Genomic DNA, 13414 nt, shown 5'->3' with positions numbered 1-13414 from the left:
TACTATATATAAACAAGGAAGTGATTCACAACAGTGGGATTTTTCTTTATCAGTTGAGCTCAGCTGGGCCATAGGAGAACTACAGCGTACTGTCACTCATTCTGAATTTCCGGTGAAGAACTAATGAGCAGCCAGCGTCAGGCAGCACCGCCCAGGCGGGGGAGGGACTGAATTGAACTGAATGTACTGTCAGCCACGAGTGATTCGTTCGTTGAACTTCTTCCGCCAAGTAGAGACGTACTCGTGCATATGCAGTGAACTGTTCTGCCATGAGAGACTCGCGCGGAGGTTCATTGCGTACTACACGTTGTAGTACTAACCAGAAGTAGTGATTCGTTCTCCCGACGAACGACTTATTTTGCAGTGAACAGGGCTAGCTTTCACTAGCAGCCGTTTCTCCAAGCTAACGGCTAATGTTGAATCAGTCAAGCACATGAAAACAAGCACACACATTTAAAATAAGTGTAAATTATTAATAAATGTATATACAGTATGTACACATACATATCAATCCCTCTATGTCTGTAATGTGATTGTTAAATATTTTGGTTTATTATTATTAATATTATTACAATTAATAATAGACAAAAAAAAAGACACTTCACAATAATCATATGACAATAACAGTAAGGTGGGTGAGCAGAGGCAGCACAGTAGGGACTGGTTAGCACATCTGTCTCGCACTTCTGATGTCCAGGGTTTGAATCCCGGGCCCGCCTGTGTGGAGTTTGCATGTTCTCCCTGTGCCTGCGTGGGTTTTCTCCGGGCACTCCGGTTTCCTCCCACATCCCAAGAACATGCATTAATTGAAGACTCTGCCTATAGGTGTGAATGTGATTGCGAATGTTTTTTTGTTTCTATGTGCCCTGCGATTGGCTGGCGCCCAGTTCGGGTGTACCCCGCCTCTCGCCCGATGATAGCTGGGATAGGCTCCAGCACGCCCGCGACCCGTGAGGATAAGCGGAACAGAAGATGAATGAATAAATGAATAAATGAATGAATGAATGAATGGGTGCGCAGAAAGCCCGGTGCTGGTGTCAATGACGCTGTCCACCGCTGTTGAATGCAGACAAGTCTCGCCGGCCGGTGGGAGCCTGTGTGGACGTAGAGAGGATGCAGAAGGATATGTGCGATAGAGCTTGCCACACAACACAGCTTGTTCACAACTCACGACCAAAGCTGAGTGTTGATGATACATTTTCTAACACAGTTTAACTGCTACTCATTTACCTGTATATGTGTGTAATGGAGTACTTTTGTGTTTTTTTTATTCTATCTTTTAACCTTCTGTGGTTTCTATTGTAAAACACTAATAACAAACAGAGTGATGAAAAATTTACTTCATTGGAAGAGTTTTGTCACTGAAAAGACACACACATTACAATACCATAATCCTGTTTTTTTTTAATTCAACCAAAACCCCATTTGTAATAGAAGCACACACTCAAACAAGGAATTCTCCTTTCAGTTATCCAAACCTTCATCTCGCCATACAGACAGCACCCAACAGTGCAAGGGTCAAACTCTTGTTGTTTCCCAGGAACATTTTTCAGTGCACACAATTTTCCTCCAACATTCTGGTCCAAAGAAAGAGTTGCTGGAATTAAAGAAAATTGAAGTAGGATTGTCTAGACCATTTTTTTCCCCCTGAAACTGCATCATATGCCATGAAATGTGTCAATAATTGTTTAATTTAGGTGTACTGATACAATATATTTTGCTGGATGTGCTGTCTGGTTCACGTACTGTTCAGGAAATGTCTGATTAAAAAAAAAAAAAAAAAGTCTGTCTATCTAATATCCAACAAAATACAATTTGTGAACTGGCTGACAAAAACATGTTTTCTGTGGTAAACATGTATTTTTTCTTCTTCTTCTCTGAACTGGTCACCAGCCAATCGCAGGGCACATATAAACAAACAACCATTCGCACTCAAATTCATACCTACGGGCATCCATCCATCCATCCATTTTCTGAGCCGCTTCTCCTCACTAGGGTCGCGGGGGTGCTGGAGCCTATCCCAGCTGTCATCGGGCAGGAGGCGGGGTACACCCTGAACTGGTTGCCAGCCAATCGCAGGGCACATAGGAACAAACAACCATTCGCACTCACAGTCATGCCTACGGGCAATTTAGAGTCTCCAATTCATGCATGTTTTTGGGATGTGGGAGGAAACCGGAGTGCCCGGAGAAAACCCACGCAGGCACGGGGAGAACATGCAAACTCCACACAGGCGGGGACGGGGATTGAACCCCGCACCTCAGAACTGTGAGGCTGACGCTCTAACCAGTCGGCCACCGTGCCGCCTACCTACGGGCAATTTAGAGTATTCAATTAACCTACCGATTGGCTGCCAACCAGTTCGGGGTGTACCCCTCCTCCTGCCTGATGATAGCTGGGATGGGCTACAGCGCGCCCACGACCCTAGTGAGGAGAAGCGGCTCAGAAAATGGATGGATGGATGGATGGATTTACCATGGGTGGGACGTCTGCTCCACAGTGATGAGGTTCGGGGTTCAAATTTGAGCTGCAGCCTTCCCATGTGGAGTTTGCATGTTCTCCCAGTGATTGGGTGTTTTATTTTTTTGCAGGTACTCCGTTTTCCTCCCACATTCCAAAACCATGCATGTTAGGTCAGTAGAAGACTAAATCATCCTGAGGTGTGAAGGTGAATGGTTGTTTGTCTATATGTGCCCTGCGATTGGCTGGCGACCAGTCTAGGGTGTACCCAGGCCTCTGTCCAAAATCACCTGGGATAAGCTGTGGCATACCCACAACAGAAGTAAGGATAACTGGTATAGAAGATGGATGATCACTTCTACAACATTACTTGGAAATCACAATGTCACTGGCAAGCTATTTTCAGAAGAGGTCCACAGGCTACTCATGTTGCCTTTGTTTCTACATGAGTGACATCTTCGTTGACATCCTTTCAAGGTCTGGTCAGATACTATGACAAACCCACCTCGTTAAGGCCTTTTCACACTGCACTAGCTTTTCTTGGTGTTCACAGCAGGGAAGGGTGCAGGAACTAAAGCACCCTGGTCCAAGCTAACCCATATTTGGAAGTGGTTGCAAATGGCCTCTTTCATGCAAACAAGATGGGTCAAGGCTGGCTGTAACTTTGCCAAAATAACATCAAACTTAGCTTTCTGCTCAACCTTCTACTCTCTTTCATACATATTTCACACCTCAGGCTCTCCTCCAGAAAAACAGGCTACCTCTCCGTTACCTCACACTTGCTGCCTTGGCTTTCTCATCCAATCACAAGTTACTCGCCCTATACACATTCACTGCCTCACAGACAGTTATAGATTTATAGAACTTCTAGCTCATAACTTCAGGGTCGCTGCAGTGTTTAATTTTTCTTGAAATTAATTACATTCTGGATTGAACCCCCTAGTGAACTGGGTTGACTCCCCCTTTCTCTATACCATCAGAGATTTCAGAGCCAAATGTACATGTAAATACATGTTTTATTCAGTGACGTATTACAGCTCTTTACACCCCGTCCAACAGGACAGAGTGACATTCATTGGCAAGACCAGAAGGATTGTGGGACACTGTCTTAATCTATATCATCATTTTATTAAATTTTCTCATCCACAAGAAAAATGTTGCTGCAGTGTTTTGTCCTGATGCAAGGGAGGGTAAAAGGTGCACTACCATGGGAAACAATCATGTTCTTGATTTTTTCCCCCTTTCTTTTTACACATAATGCCATGTGCAGAATAATAACATTTCATAATATTTGAAAGGTTATAAAAAAGTAGACATCTATTTACAAATTCAAGTTAAATTTGTACAAAGTAAAAGTGCATCAAATATCATAAGACCATCCTGCATGTTTTCAAGGATGAATGGAATAAAAACAGGAACTTCAGAGAAAATAGAAGTCTGTTCACTTTAACAATTAATTTTCTTTCAACTTTTTGGTGACTTTGGTACAGTTTTATATCGTCATACATCACGATGAAAGTCAACTGCTGCTTTTAAATATCAAATTCAACATACAACAATATATCTTTACATTTGTGGCAGCTTTCTGGGTGACATGTTACCCTTGAGGTTTTTCATGTATTATATATTTACTATGAGTTAAATAAATATTACAAAAAGAAGATTCAAAGAGATTTGCAAGAAATTCTCCCCAAAAAAGCAATCAACACTTTCTCTATTGTTCCTTAGAAATGACGAGAAAGTGCCAAAGAAAAAAAAAGCCCCAAGACCTGTGAAGGATTGACACTGAGGACAGTGGGATACGTGGACGAATGCCCTCATGTCGGAACAGTGCAGTCAAATCGAAGTGAGTGTGGCAGTGCTGACTTGTGGCGTGGGACACATCCAGTGCGCTGAAGGTGCCTTGCCTCAGTGATCACACGGAGCTGTCTTAGTGGCGCACGGTGGTTGTTGGAGAAAGGGGAAGGAGGAGTGGTCCCTGAGTGTCGGTTCCCCTGTGGGAAAGATGTCTGCTGGGGGCACCTAGCCTGCGTTACCGTTCCTCAGCCACTTTTCCATTCATTTCTCGCTCGTCCGCATCGCTCCTTTTCTGCCTCTGGAAGAAGCCCAACTGGGAAGAAAAATAACACTTTTTAGACATACATATAAAATACTGTAGGTCCAGAAGTATTTGGAGAGTTTTTACGACTGTGATTTTACATACATCCACAATGTATCTATTTGAAAGAAAACAATCAAGATGCGAATAAAGTGTAGCCTTACAACCTAAATTTCGGATGTTTCATAAGAATATGGCATTTACCATTTAGGTATTCCAGCCATTTGATGAGAGTACCTTCATTTTCTGAGGCTCCACAGTATTTGGACAAAGTGATATAACTGTAATCCATTCATCTTCTACCACTAACAGTGTTGTCATGTTCCTAATTCTCAGCCCGCCTACTCCACTGTTTTGTTTGTTTTCTCAGTCTCCTTTCCTATGACGCGCCTGCTCTTTTGTTACAATCAGTTGGGTATTAAGGCACCACTGTCGCAGAAGAACGGCACCAGATTATTGTTTATTGCTTACTTCTATTGCCCATCTAGTGTACTCAAGTGTATCAGGTCTTTGTATTATGTTTGAATCTGTCGTACTTACCATGTTTTCATTGTTTCGCAAAAGTACCTCTATTATCTTCTGTTTATTTGTATTTTTAATCTTGTGTAATTTAGATCCTGTTTGTGATTTCTGTTCTAGCCATGATCCTTCTTATGTGGCTTGTCGACAACCTAAGTCTTTATATTTCGTATTAATTTCTTTTTTCTTTTTTTATAAGTCGATCTCTTGTCGTCGTCGCTTTTTGTTACATTTCTCATTATTTTACTTCATGTGGTATGCACGCCCTTTGTTCGTTAAATTCTTTTTTTTTTTGTCCAGAGTGCTAAGTCTGCTGCAAGATCCAAGATTCAGTGGTACGCCTTCTTAAAAGAATAATCTGGCCATATGGACCCCATGGAATCTGATTGCTTGCACCTAGTTGGGCAGCACGAGCAGATGCTATTAGAGCTCATGGAAGCTTTCCCAATTTTGACTACCAGTATTGGCACATTATGTTCACGTGTAGCTCAGGCATCCGCTTTGTTTATTTCAGGGAGCAGTCCATCCATAACTTTTCCCTTATCTGATATGTCATCTCCCCATGTTTCCAATGTGCAGTGCACACATGAACGAAATACATCACATCCACCTCTTTATGGTGGTGAACTCGGCTCGTGAGGACAATTTATCCATCGGTGCGCGTTAGTTTATGATCTGCAGCCACTGACATATACTCATGATAGATCAAAAGTCACTTTCATCAAGAGTTTATTCACTGAAAAGGCATCAGCCAAGCACCTACTATGCCAATGTCGGAGATATCGACACCTCCGGTGATCGATGATGCCATCATTTCTCCTCGCTTCACTTTGTCCTGATTTCAGCAAACATCAAACTGCGAAGGAGCCAATGCAGCTCAGTGGAGGAGACTCTCCTCAGCAGAACGCCATAGGCAGATGAGGGCGCCAATCTGGCAGCCAACCCTAACACCAGGTTGTAGCCTGCCTGTCCAGATCTTTACGGAGCTCCGCTAATCCTTCTACCTAGTCAGCCAATGGCAATGGTCTCTTCAAGTAATATTTCACCTCATTGTGGGGTTTTCTGTGTGCCCTCTTTAAGTACTTCAACACAGTCACCAAACCAATTCAGACTGCTATTCCGCCATTAAGAGACTACAAGTGGGGGGGATTGATCTCTGGGTTTGGTGTCAATGTAAAAGTTACTGCTCTTATAGACTCTGGAGTAGATGATGTTTTTTTGGATGCTCCAATTGTTCAGTTGCTAAACTACCCACCCACTCACTCACAGTACCAATACACTATCATAACTTCTTTCAAGTAATCACGATTAATCTATAGTTATGCCGTTTTGTTATGCCCTTGCAATCAGCGCTTGTTTTGGGACTGGCTTGGTTTAAACTCCATAACCCCAGTAATACTTGGGAAAAGCCAGTAATCAAGAATATTTTTTGCCCTTCAATCATCTTTGGTCAGTTGTTTCCTCCTTTCACCCATCCGCCAAAGTGGTAACTGAGGAGATTGAATTGGAAAATGAGCCATCGGAGTAGCATAATTTGCACCTAACCTATAGTAAGGATACAGTATTATCCTTTCCACCACAGCGTCCTTATGATTGTGCCATCAATTTATTAGCCTAGTTTCCCTTGCCTAACCCAAGATCCTACTGTTTTGATACATGAGTAGGAGGCACTTAAGGAATATGTCACCTTCACTAGGTTCTGGTTTCATTCATCCTTCTTCCTCTCTGGTAGACAGTGAGTTTTTATTTACTGATAAGAAGGACAAAACTCTCTCTCCTTGCACTGATTACAGGGGTGTTAATGATATCACTGTTTAAAAGCACTATCCGCTTCCATTCATGGTTGCCCTTGATTTGGCAAACATTTTCACCAAACTTGACCCCTGCAACACGTACCAACTGGTTAGGACTAAGGAAAGGGATGAATGGAACTGCATTTGATACAATCTTGGGGGACTTTTAGTACCTTGTCATGCCTTTCAGTGCTCCCACGATATATCATAATCTGCTTTGTGACATGATCAACCAGTTTACCTTGATGATATCGTTGATGCACTGGATACTGGTGTGGCTGAAGTTCTATACCAGTGATCCCTAATCAACCAGAAGCTTCACCCCTGCATCTTCTTCTTAGGTCGCCGCCGTCAAACAGAAAGCAATTATGATGTTGGTAATAGGGAGCTTCTGGCCATTGTTTTCACACTACAGGAGTGAGGGCACTGGCTGGAGGGCACTACTGTCCCGTTACAGGGTCTTACGGACCACAAAACCACTGCCTTCATCAGTTCAGCTCGCAGATAGAACTCCAATCAAGCACGTTGGGCCTTGCTTCTCACACTCACATAAAATTTTTCCATAACTTACAGACCAGATTCCCAGAATGTCTAGCCAGATGCCCTGTCGAGGATCTACTGTCCTCCGTCTGACGACCGAGCTCCAGCGGCCGTAGTGCCTGTGGCCCGAGCTGTTTGGGCACTCCAGTGGGAGGTGGATAAAAGGGTGGCCAACACAGCTAAGGATGTTCACTTTCCTGAAGAACGTCAGAAGGAAAAGCTGTTTGTGTCTGTCTAATTACAATGGGGACAAGGGTCAAAGGTACCGTGTCAACCTGGAGGCAGCTGAACCAAATTTCTCTTTTCCCAGAGATTCTGGTTGCCAGGTCTTCAAAGGGACATTGTATAATTAGTTTGTCTGTGCATGCTAAAAGCCTTCTCCTCATTCTCCCGTTGATCTTCTTCAGCCGCATCATATTACCTTCCGCCTTTGGTCACATATTGCTCTGGACTTTATTACCGGTCTTCCTCTGTCCCGTGGAAACTATAATCCTCACTGTTGTTTAGCAGTTTCCTAAAATGAGTCCCTTCATTGCCCTCCCCAAGTTGCCCTCTTCCCTGGAAACGGCAAATGTTCTCATTAAGCACATCTTCAGGATCCATGGCATCCCGTCCGACCAGATCTCAGACAGGAGACCACAGTTCCTCTCCCAGGACTGAAAGGCATTTTGCATCGCATTGTTTGTTACTTCCAGTCTTTCCTCTGGTTAACATCCTCAGTTTATCAGCAGGACAGAACGGACGAACTAGAGCCTGAGCCATGATTCAAACTCGGGACCTTTCAACTGTGGACAGATGTACTGACCAGTAACCCACCGTGCAGCCTTATGTGGAAATCCAAGTCTTAAAAATTATGGTTCTCTTAACAATTATGAAATATTCTGTACTTTGATGGTTTTCCTCATACAATTGCTGTAATTCCTAATGAAATCTTTTATTTTTATGAAAACCTCTTCCAGTTTATAATTCAATCATATAAAGATTGTTTGATATCAAATGCTTTGTGGTGGCACATTTAAGCGAGAGTTTACAATTTGAAAAAAGATATATTTTATTTGTCATATTTTTTTTTAAAACAGTCATTACGACATGACAGTAGTACATGATAAATTGGATTTGTGAAAAAAAAATCAGGCGTTTCTGGCTCCTCTTGGACTGAATTGTTACCATTTTACTCCAGAAAAGCACCTTATTCGTAATTGAGTGTCATTATAACACTAAAATCATTTTGAAATTTGTTTTTAGCAAGGTCACAGGCGTGTGCCCCCGAATGTGGGACTAATGATTAACACCTTGTAAGTCATGGCTTTGGCCTCTGATTGGTTGTTTCTCCTCTGCCGCGGTGGTTTCTTGTACATTATATAAAATTAGAGGCACAAGATTGGGTTAAAGACTCCACTTTAAGGCAACTTCATAATTAACCTCACTATCCCTTCCTTTTTCTTCAAAACAGAATGGGTTATTATAGGCATACTTAAGAAAAAAGATTAATAATAATTTAGTAGCATTGCCAAGTATTATGGTTAATATGTCCTCTGTGTGGTCAAATTGATGTATTTTCTCTCTGATGACTGCACAGCACTTACCTTCCAGAGAGCCAAACAGAGCAGGGCTAACAATAAGAGTCCTCCCAGTGTGCTACCGAGGATTATCCAGGTTGGGATTCTGTAATCTCCCTCCTTTCGGATTTCCAGTATTATCTGTCAGTTTTTTTTAGAGGGGTGGGGGTGGTTGGGGAAGAGGGGGTGAAAAAAATACTTTTTAAATTGCTCGGTTTGGTAACCACTCGTTGCAGTCAAATTAGTAAATACAGCTGAAATGAACTATATAACAATGTGTGATGAAAAACAGAGAATGCAAATTTACATTAGATAGCATGAATTAATTAATCATATCCTCTGCATGATACTGATTAACAATCAATAAATCACCACAGAAGATGGAAAATATTCATAAATTTTTGACTGATAATTACTTGTACGAATGAGATGAATTTATCCTGCTCAAAATTCCTATTATAGAGTTATTCTTTCCAGTCTACACAGAAAAGAGAAAACAAATGAAGCATTGTTTTTTGTGTGTAAATTAACCAATAGATGGCAGCACAGACTTCAACACGTGAGACCAGACTTTGACACGTTGTGCTGCTGGTCCTTTCGGTCCCTGAGCACCACACAGCAAATGAACTCCTGTACCAACGTTCACAGGGCCCTTCTCCTTTGCTTTAGATATTTTGCAGTGCACTATACTTCTGTTTGATCACGTTATCGTGATCACTAAACTTTCAAAACACATTCATACCTTAACATTACAACACATTACAACATTAACGAAACATGAACCAAAACAATTACTAAACATGAGCTGGGCAAATACAGTAAGTAAATATAAGCATCTAATAAACAGTGAGAGGCCGCAATGCAAATCAATCAAAATCTAATTATCCATCTATTTTCTGAGCCGCTTCTCCTCACTAGGGTCGCGGGCGTGCTGAAGCCTATCCCAGCTATCATCAGGGAGGAGGCGGGGTACACCATGAACTGGTTGCCAGCCAATCGCAGGGCACATAGAAACAAACAACCATTCGCACTCACAGTCATGCAATTTAGAGTCTCCAATTAATGCATGTTTTTGGGATGTGGGAGGAAACGGGAGTGCCCGGAGAAAACCCACGCAGGCACGGGGAGAACATGCAAACTCCACACAGGCGGGGCCGGGGATTGAACCTGGGTACTCAGAACTGTGTGGCTGTCGCTCTAACCAGTCGACCACTGTGCCGCCAAACCTAATTAATGCTTAATAATGTTTTACGCATCCCTGCTAATTTTTGTATGTCTCAGACGCAGGACTTATACATTTATGTAGCCATACTTGTATAAGTGTGAATTTCACAAAAGAAATGTTTTACTATGTCAAAATGACAGCTCTGGATACAACAAAGGTAATTGTGGTCTGAAGAATGTGTATATAGTGTTTCACAAAAACAAAGCATTTTAATTGACTCACTTGTCTGACAGGTCTCTCTTCATGTAGAAACATATGACTGGTGGAGGGCAGCTCCACTGATGCACTGGTGACCAATTCAAGGATTTTAAACTTCAGCTAGACAGGAAAAACAAGCAAAACATGGTGTCATTTTTTCCCCTTTTACAAAACAACTCATATACCAGCGAGTATCTGAAAGACAGTTTAATAGAACATGTACAGTTAAACCTGATGTTTACATACACTATATAAAATGACATAATTTTTTCCCCCTCACAGTCTGACATGAAATCCAATTCAAATGTTCCTGTTTGACCAACATGATAAGCGGGACAGAAAATGGATGGATTTCTATTGGCTAAATGCCAGAATAATGAGAAGGATTTTTTAAGGCAATCTTTCATTACGTTCTTCAAAGTCACAAGTTTAAATATACAGTGGTGCCTTGAAATACGAGTTTAATCTGTTCCGCGTTCATGCTCTGACATCAAAATACTCTTATCTCAAATCATTTTTCCTAACTGAAATGAATGGAAATGCCATTAATCCGTTCCAGCCTCCCCGTCTCCCCCCAGAAAAAAAATGCTTTTCTTTAAAAAAAAAAAAAACAGCACTCTATAATATTGTACTTCATACAAACATAGGGTGATAAAATAATTGAATAGAATGCAAACATAAAATAGTTTGTCTCATGATCGAATGTTTCATCCATCAGTGTGCCGCACCTTTTTTTTTCTTTTGTCCTGTTAGGTCAAGCAGAATGGAGACTCTGTATCCCCTTTATGCTGGAACAGTTTTACTGTGTCACAGTAGAGTTTTTAAGCTTCTTAGTATTATAATTGATGTTTATTGAGAGTCAGAATTGATCAGCTGAACAGAACAAAGTTTCTAGAGGGGAGAGAGAAATGAAGACAAAAGACACCCCCCCCCCCCCCCTCACACACACACACACACACATTCCCGCCAGCACCCACTACCCGCCACTTGTGTGGGAGGTGGATCCCCCACCCAAACCGTCTGACATTATTTGTGGAACTTCTAACTTTAATGAAGCCTGTCTGCTCATAGTGGATTATCGACGGGAGTACCTTTTCAAGTCTCGCTGCGAGGGCTTTCGAGATAATCTTGATATCTACATTAATCAGTGATAAGGGCCGATAATTAGTCAGGAGAGTGGGGTCTTTACTTGACTTTAGTAATAACTTAATTGAAGCTGTGTTCATATGGCTACTAATTTGACCTTTATCGTTTATCTCCTTGACTGTTCTGAAAAATTGAGGCGCTAGCATTGGCCAGAAAAGTTTAATGAATTCAACAGGGATTCCGTCCGGACCAGGCGCTCGTCCCGATTGCATATTTTTTTAATGCGTTATGTAATTATGTGATGGTTAAAGGAACTTTAAGGCTGTCTTTAATTTGTGTATTTAATTGAGGAATGTTTAGATCCTAAATAAAAGTTTAAATTTCTTTTTGGTCTGGGTTGTTTGCACATACGTATAAGCTGCTATAATAATTGCAAAAAATGTCATTTATTTCTAGCGGTGACTGTGTACAGTTGCCGTTTGAATCTTGAATGGCTGTAATTAATGACTTTTCTTTATTGCGCTGAAGTTGTTTTGCAAGGAATTTTCCAGATTTATTATTTTACTCAAAGTTAGTGTATCTTAACTGTTGTTGTAGAAAATCTGTTCTTTTTGATAATATAACGCCTAATTGATGTTTTGCCTTTTGAAGTTGGTTTCTAAGCGTATCTGTCGGATTAATTGCATATTCTTCTGTGAGGTGTTTAATTTTTTTCCTCAATTCCATTTTCCAATTTTTGTTCTTGTTTTTCTTATTCGAAGAGTATGATATGATTCGACATCTCAATACAGCTTTCCCGGCTTCCGACAGCAGAGATGGGGATATGTTTGGGGAGTCGTTGAATTTCAAAAACTCATCCCATTCCTTGCTCACGAAAGAATACAAATCTGGGTTCTTCAATAGGGACATGTTGAAGTGCCATGTTGGTGGGGGTCGCAAACTTGACTCAACTTTTAGATTGAGAGAAATTGGTGCACGGTCGCTGATGAGGATTGGATGTATTTTGGGGGTAATTCTTTGAGCTACCAAATTGTTTGAAAGAAAAAAATCTATTCTTGGAAAAGAGCGGTGAACCGACGAGAAAAATGTGTATTCTCTTTTTGTACGATTTTTCAGCCTCCATATGTCAACAAGACCAAAGTCATCCATATACTGCTCTAGTATATTGGGGCATTGTGGCTGATTGCTATTTTTGAGATTTGAGCGATCTATTAGGGGATTTAGCGTGAGGTTAAAATCACCTCCCATGATAATTGTAGAATTGACTGACAAGTTTAACAAGTGTGAAAAGAGCATGTGAAAGAAGGCTGGATCATCTTTGTTAGGAGCATATACATTGACAATTGTGTAAAGCTTGTTAAATATTGTAGCCTGTATAATTATGTATCGGCCTTCTGTATCAACTACTGTACTGTTTATTGTAAAAAGTAGTCTTTTATGGACTAGTATTGAGACTCTTTGTCTACAGTTATAAAAGGCCGAGATAACCGAGTGAAATTAGTCAATGAGGCATTTTTCTTCTGACTCAGTAGGGTGTGTTTCTTGTAATAGGAGGAGGTCTGTTTTAAATTTAGTGATAATCTTAATTCTCTTTGCTTGCGATCGAATGCCATTGACATTCCATGACACAAAAGTTAAGTGTGACATATAATGGGTGCGTGTATCATAATTTTAAATAGATTTGGTACTATGCATTCTTTGTTGTTGTTTTTTTTTAGAGTTTTCGGGAGATTTTTTAGTATTGTGTTGACAAGTGTTATTTCGAGAGGGTGATAGAGATGCTATATTTAAGTACAGCAAAGTCAAGGTACATAGAAGGGTAACGAACAAACACTGAACATAGAAAACAAATAGTAACAATGGAATAATATGGTGTGTGGTGGTTGTTTGTAGTGCGCAAGAAGAGTTTTGAGTGACTTGTGTGTTTAGTGTGTGT

The 13414-nt window shown here is 41.0% G+C and overlaps 1 protein-coding gene across 5 annotated transcripts in view; it reads right to left on the bottom strand.

Annotated features, from left to right (window-relative positions):
- Positions 1 to 3568: 3568 nt before the first annotated feature.
- The window catches only part of itga11a (integrin, alpha 11a), a 75918-nt gene continuing 66072 nt past the window's right edge, over positions 3569 to 13414 (bottom strand). For all 5 annotated transcript variants that reach the window (XM_061760573.1, XM_061760562.1, XM_061760583.1 and 2 more), the window contains 3 exons: positions 10417 to 10512; positions 8997 to 9110; positions 3569 to 4570 (listed from right to left, as the gene is read on the bottom strand). In XM_061760573.1, the coding sequence (XP_061616557.1) occupies positions 4493 to 4570; positions 8997 to 9110; positions 10417 to 10512 (288 nt within the window). In that variant the 3' untranslated portion in view covers positions 3569 to 4492. The remainder of the gene's footprint in view (positions 4571 to 8996; positions 9111 to 10416; positions 10513 to 13414) is intronic.

Source organism: Phyllopteryx taeniolatus, chromosome 2, assembly GCF_024500385.1.
Source record: "Phyllopteryx taeniolatus isolate TA_2022b chromosome 2, UOR_Ptae_1.2, whole genome shotgun sequence".
In the NCBI taxonomy this organism is placed as follows: domain Eukaryota; kingdom Metazoa; phylum Chordata; class Actinopteri; order Syngnathiformes; family Syngnathidae; genus Phyllopteryx; species Phyllopteryx taeniolatus.
This window is presented reverse-complemented; position numbering and strand designations above follow the sequence as displayed.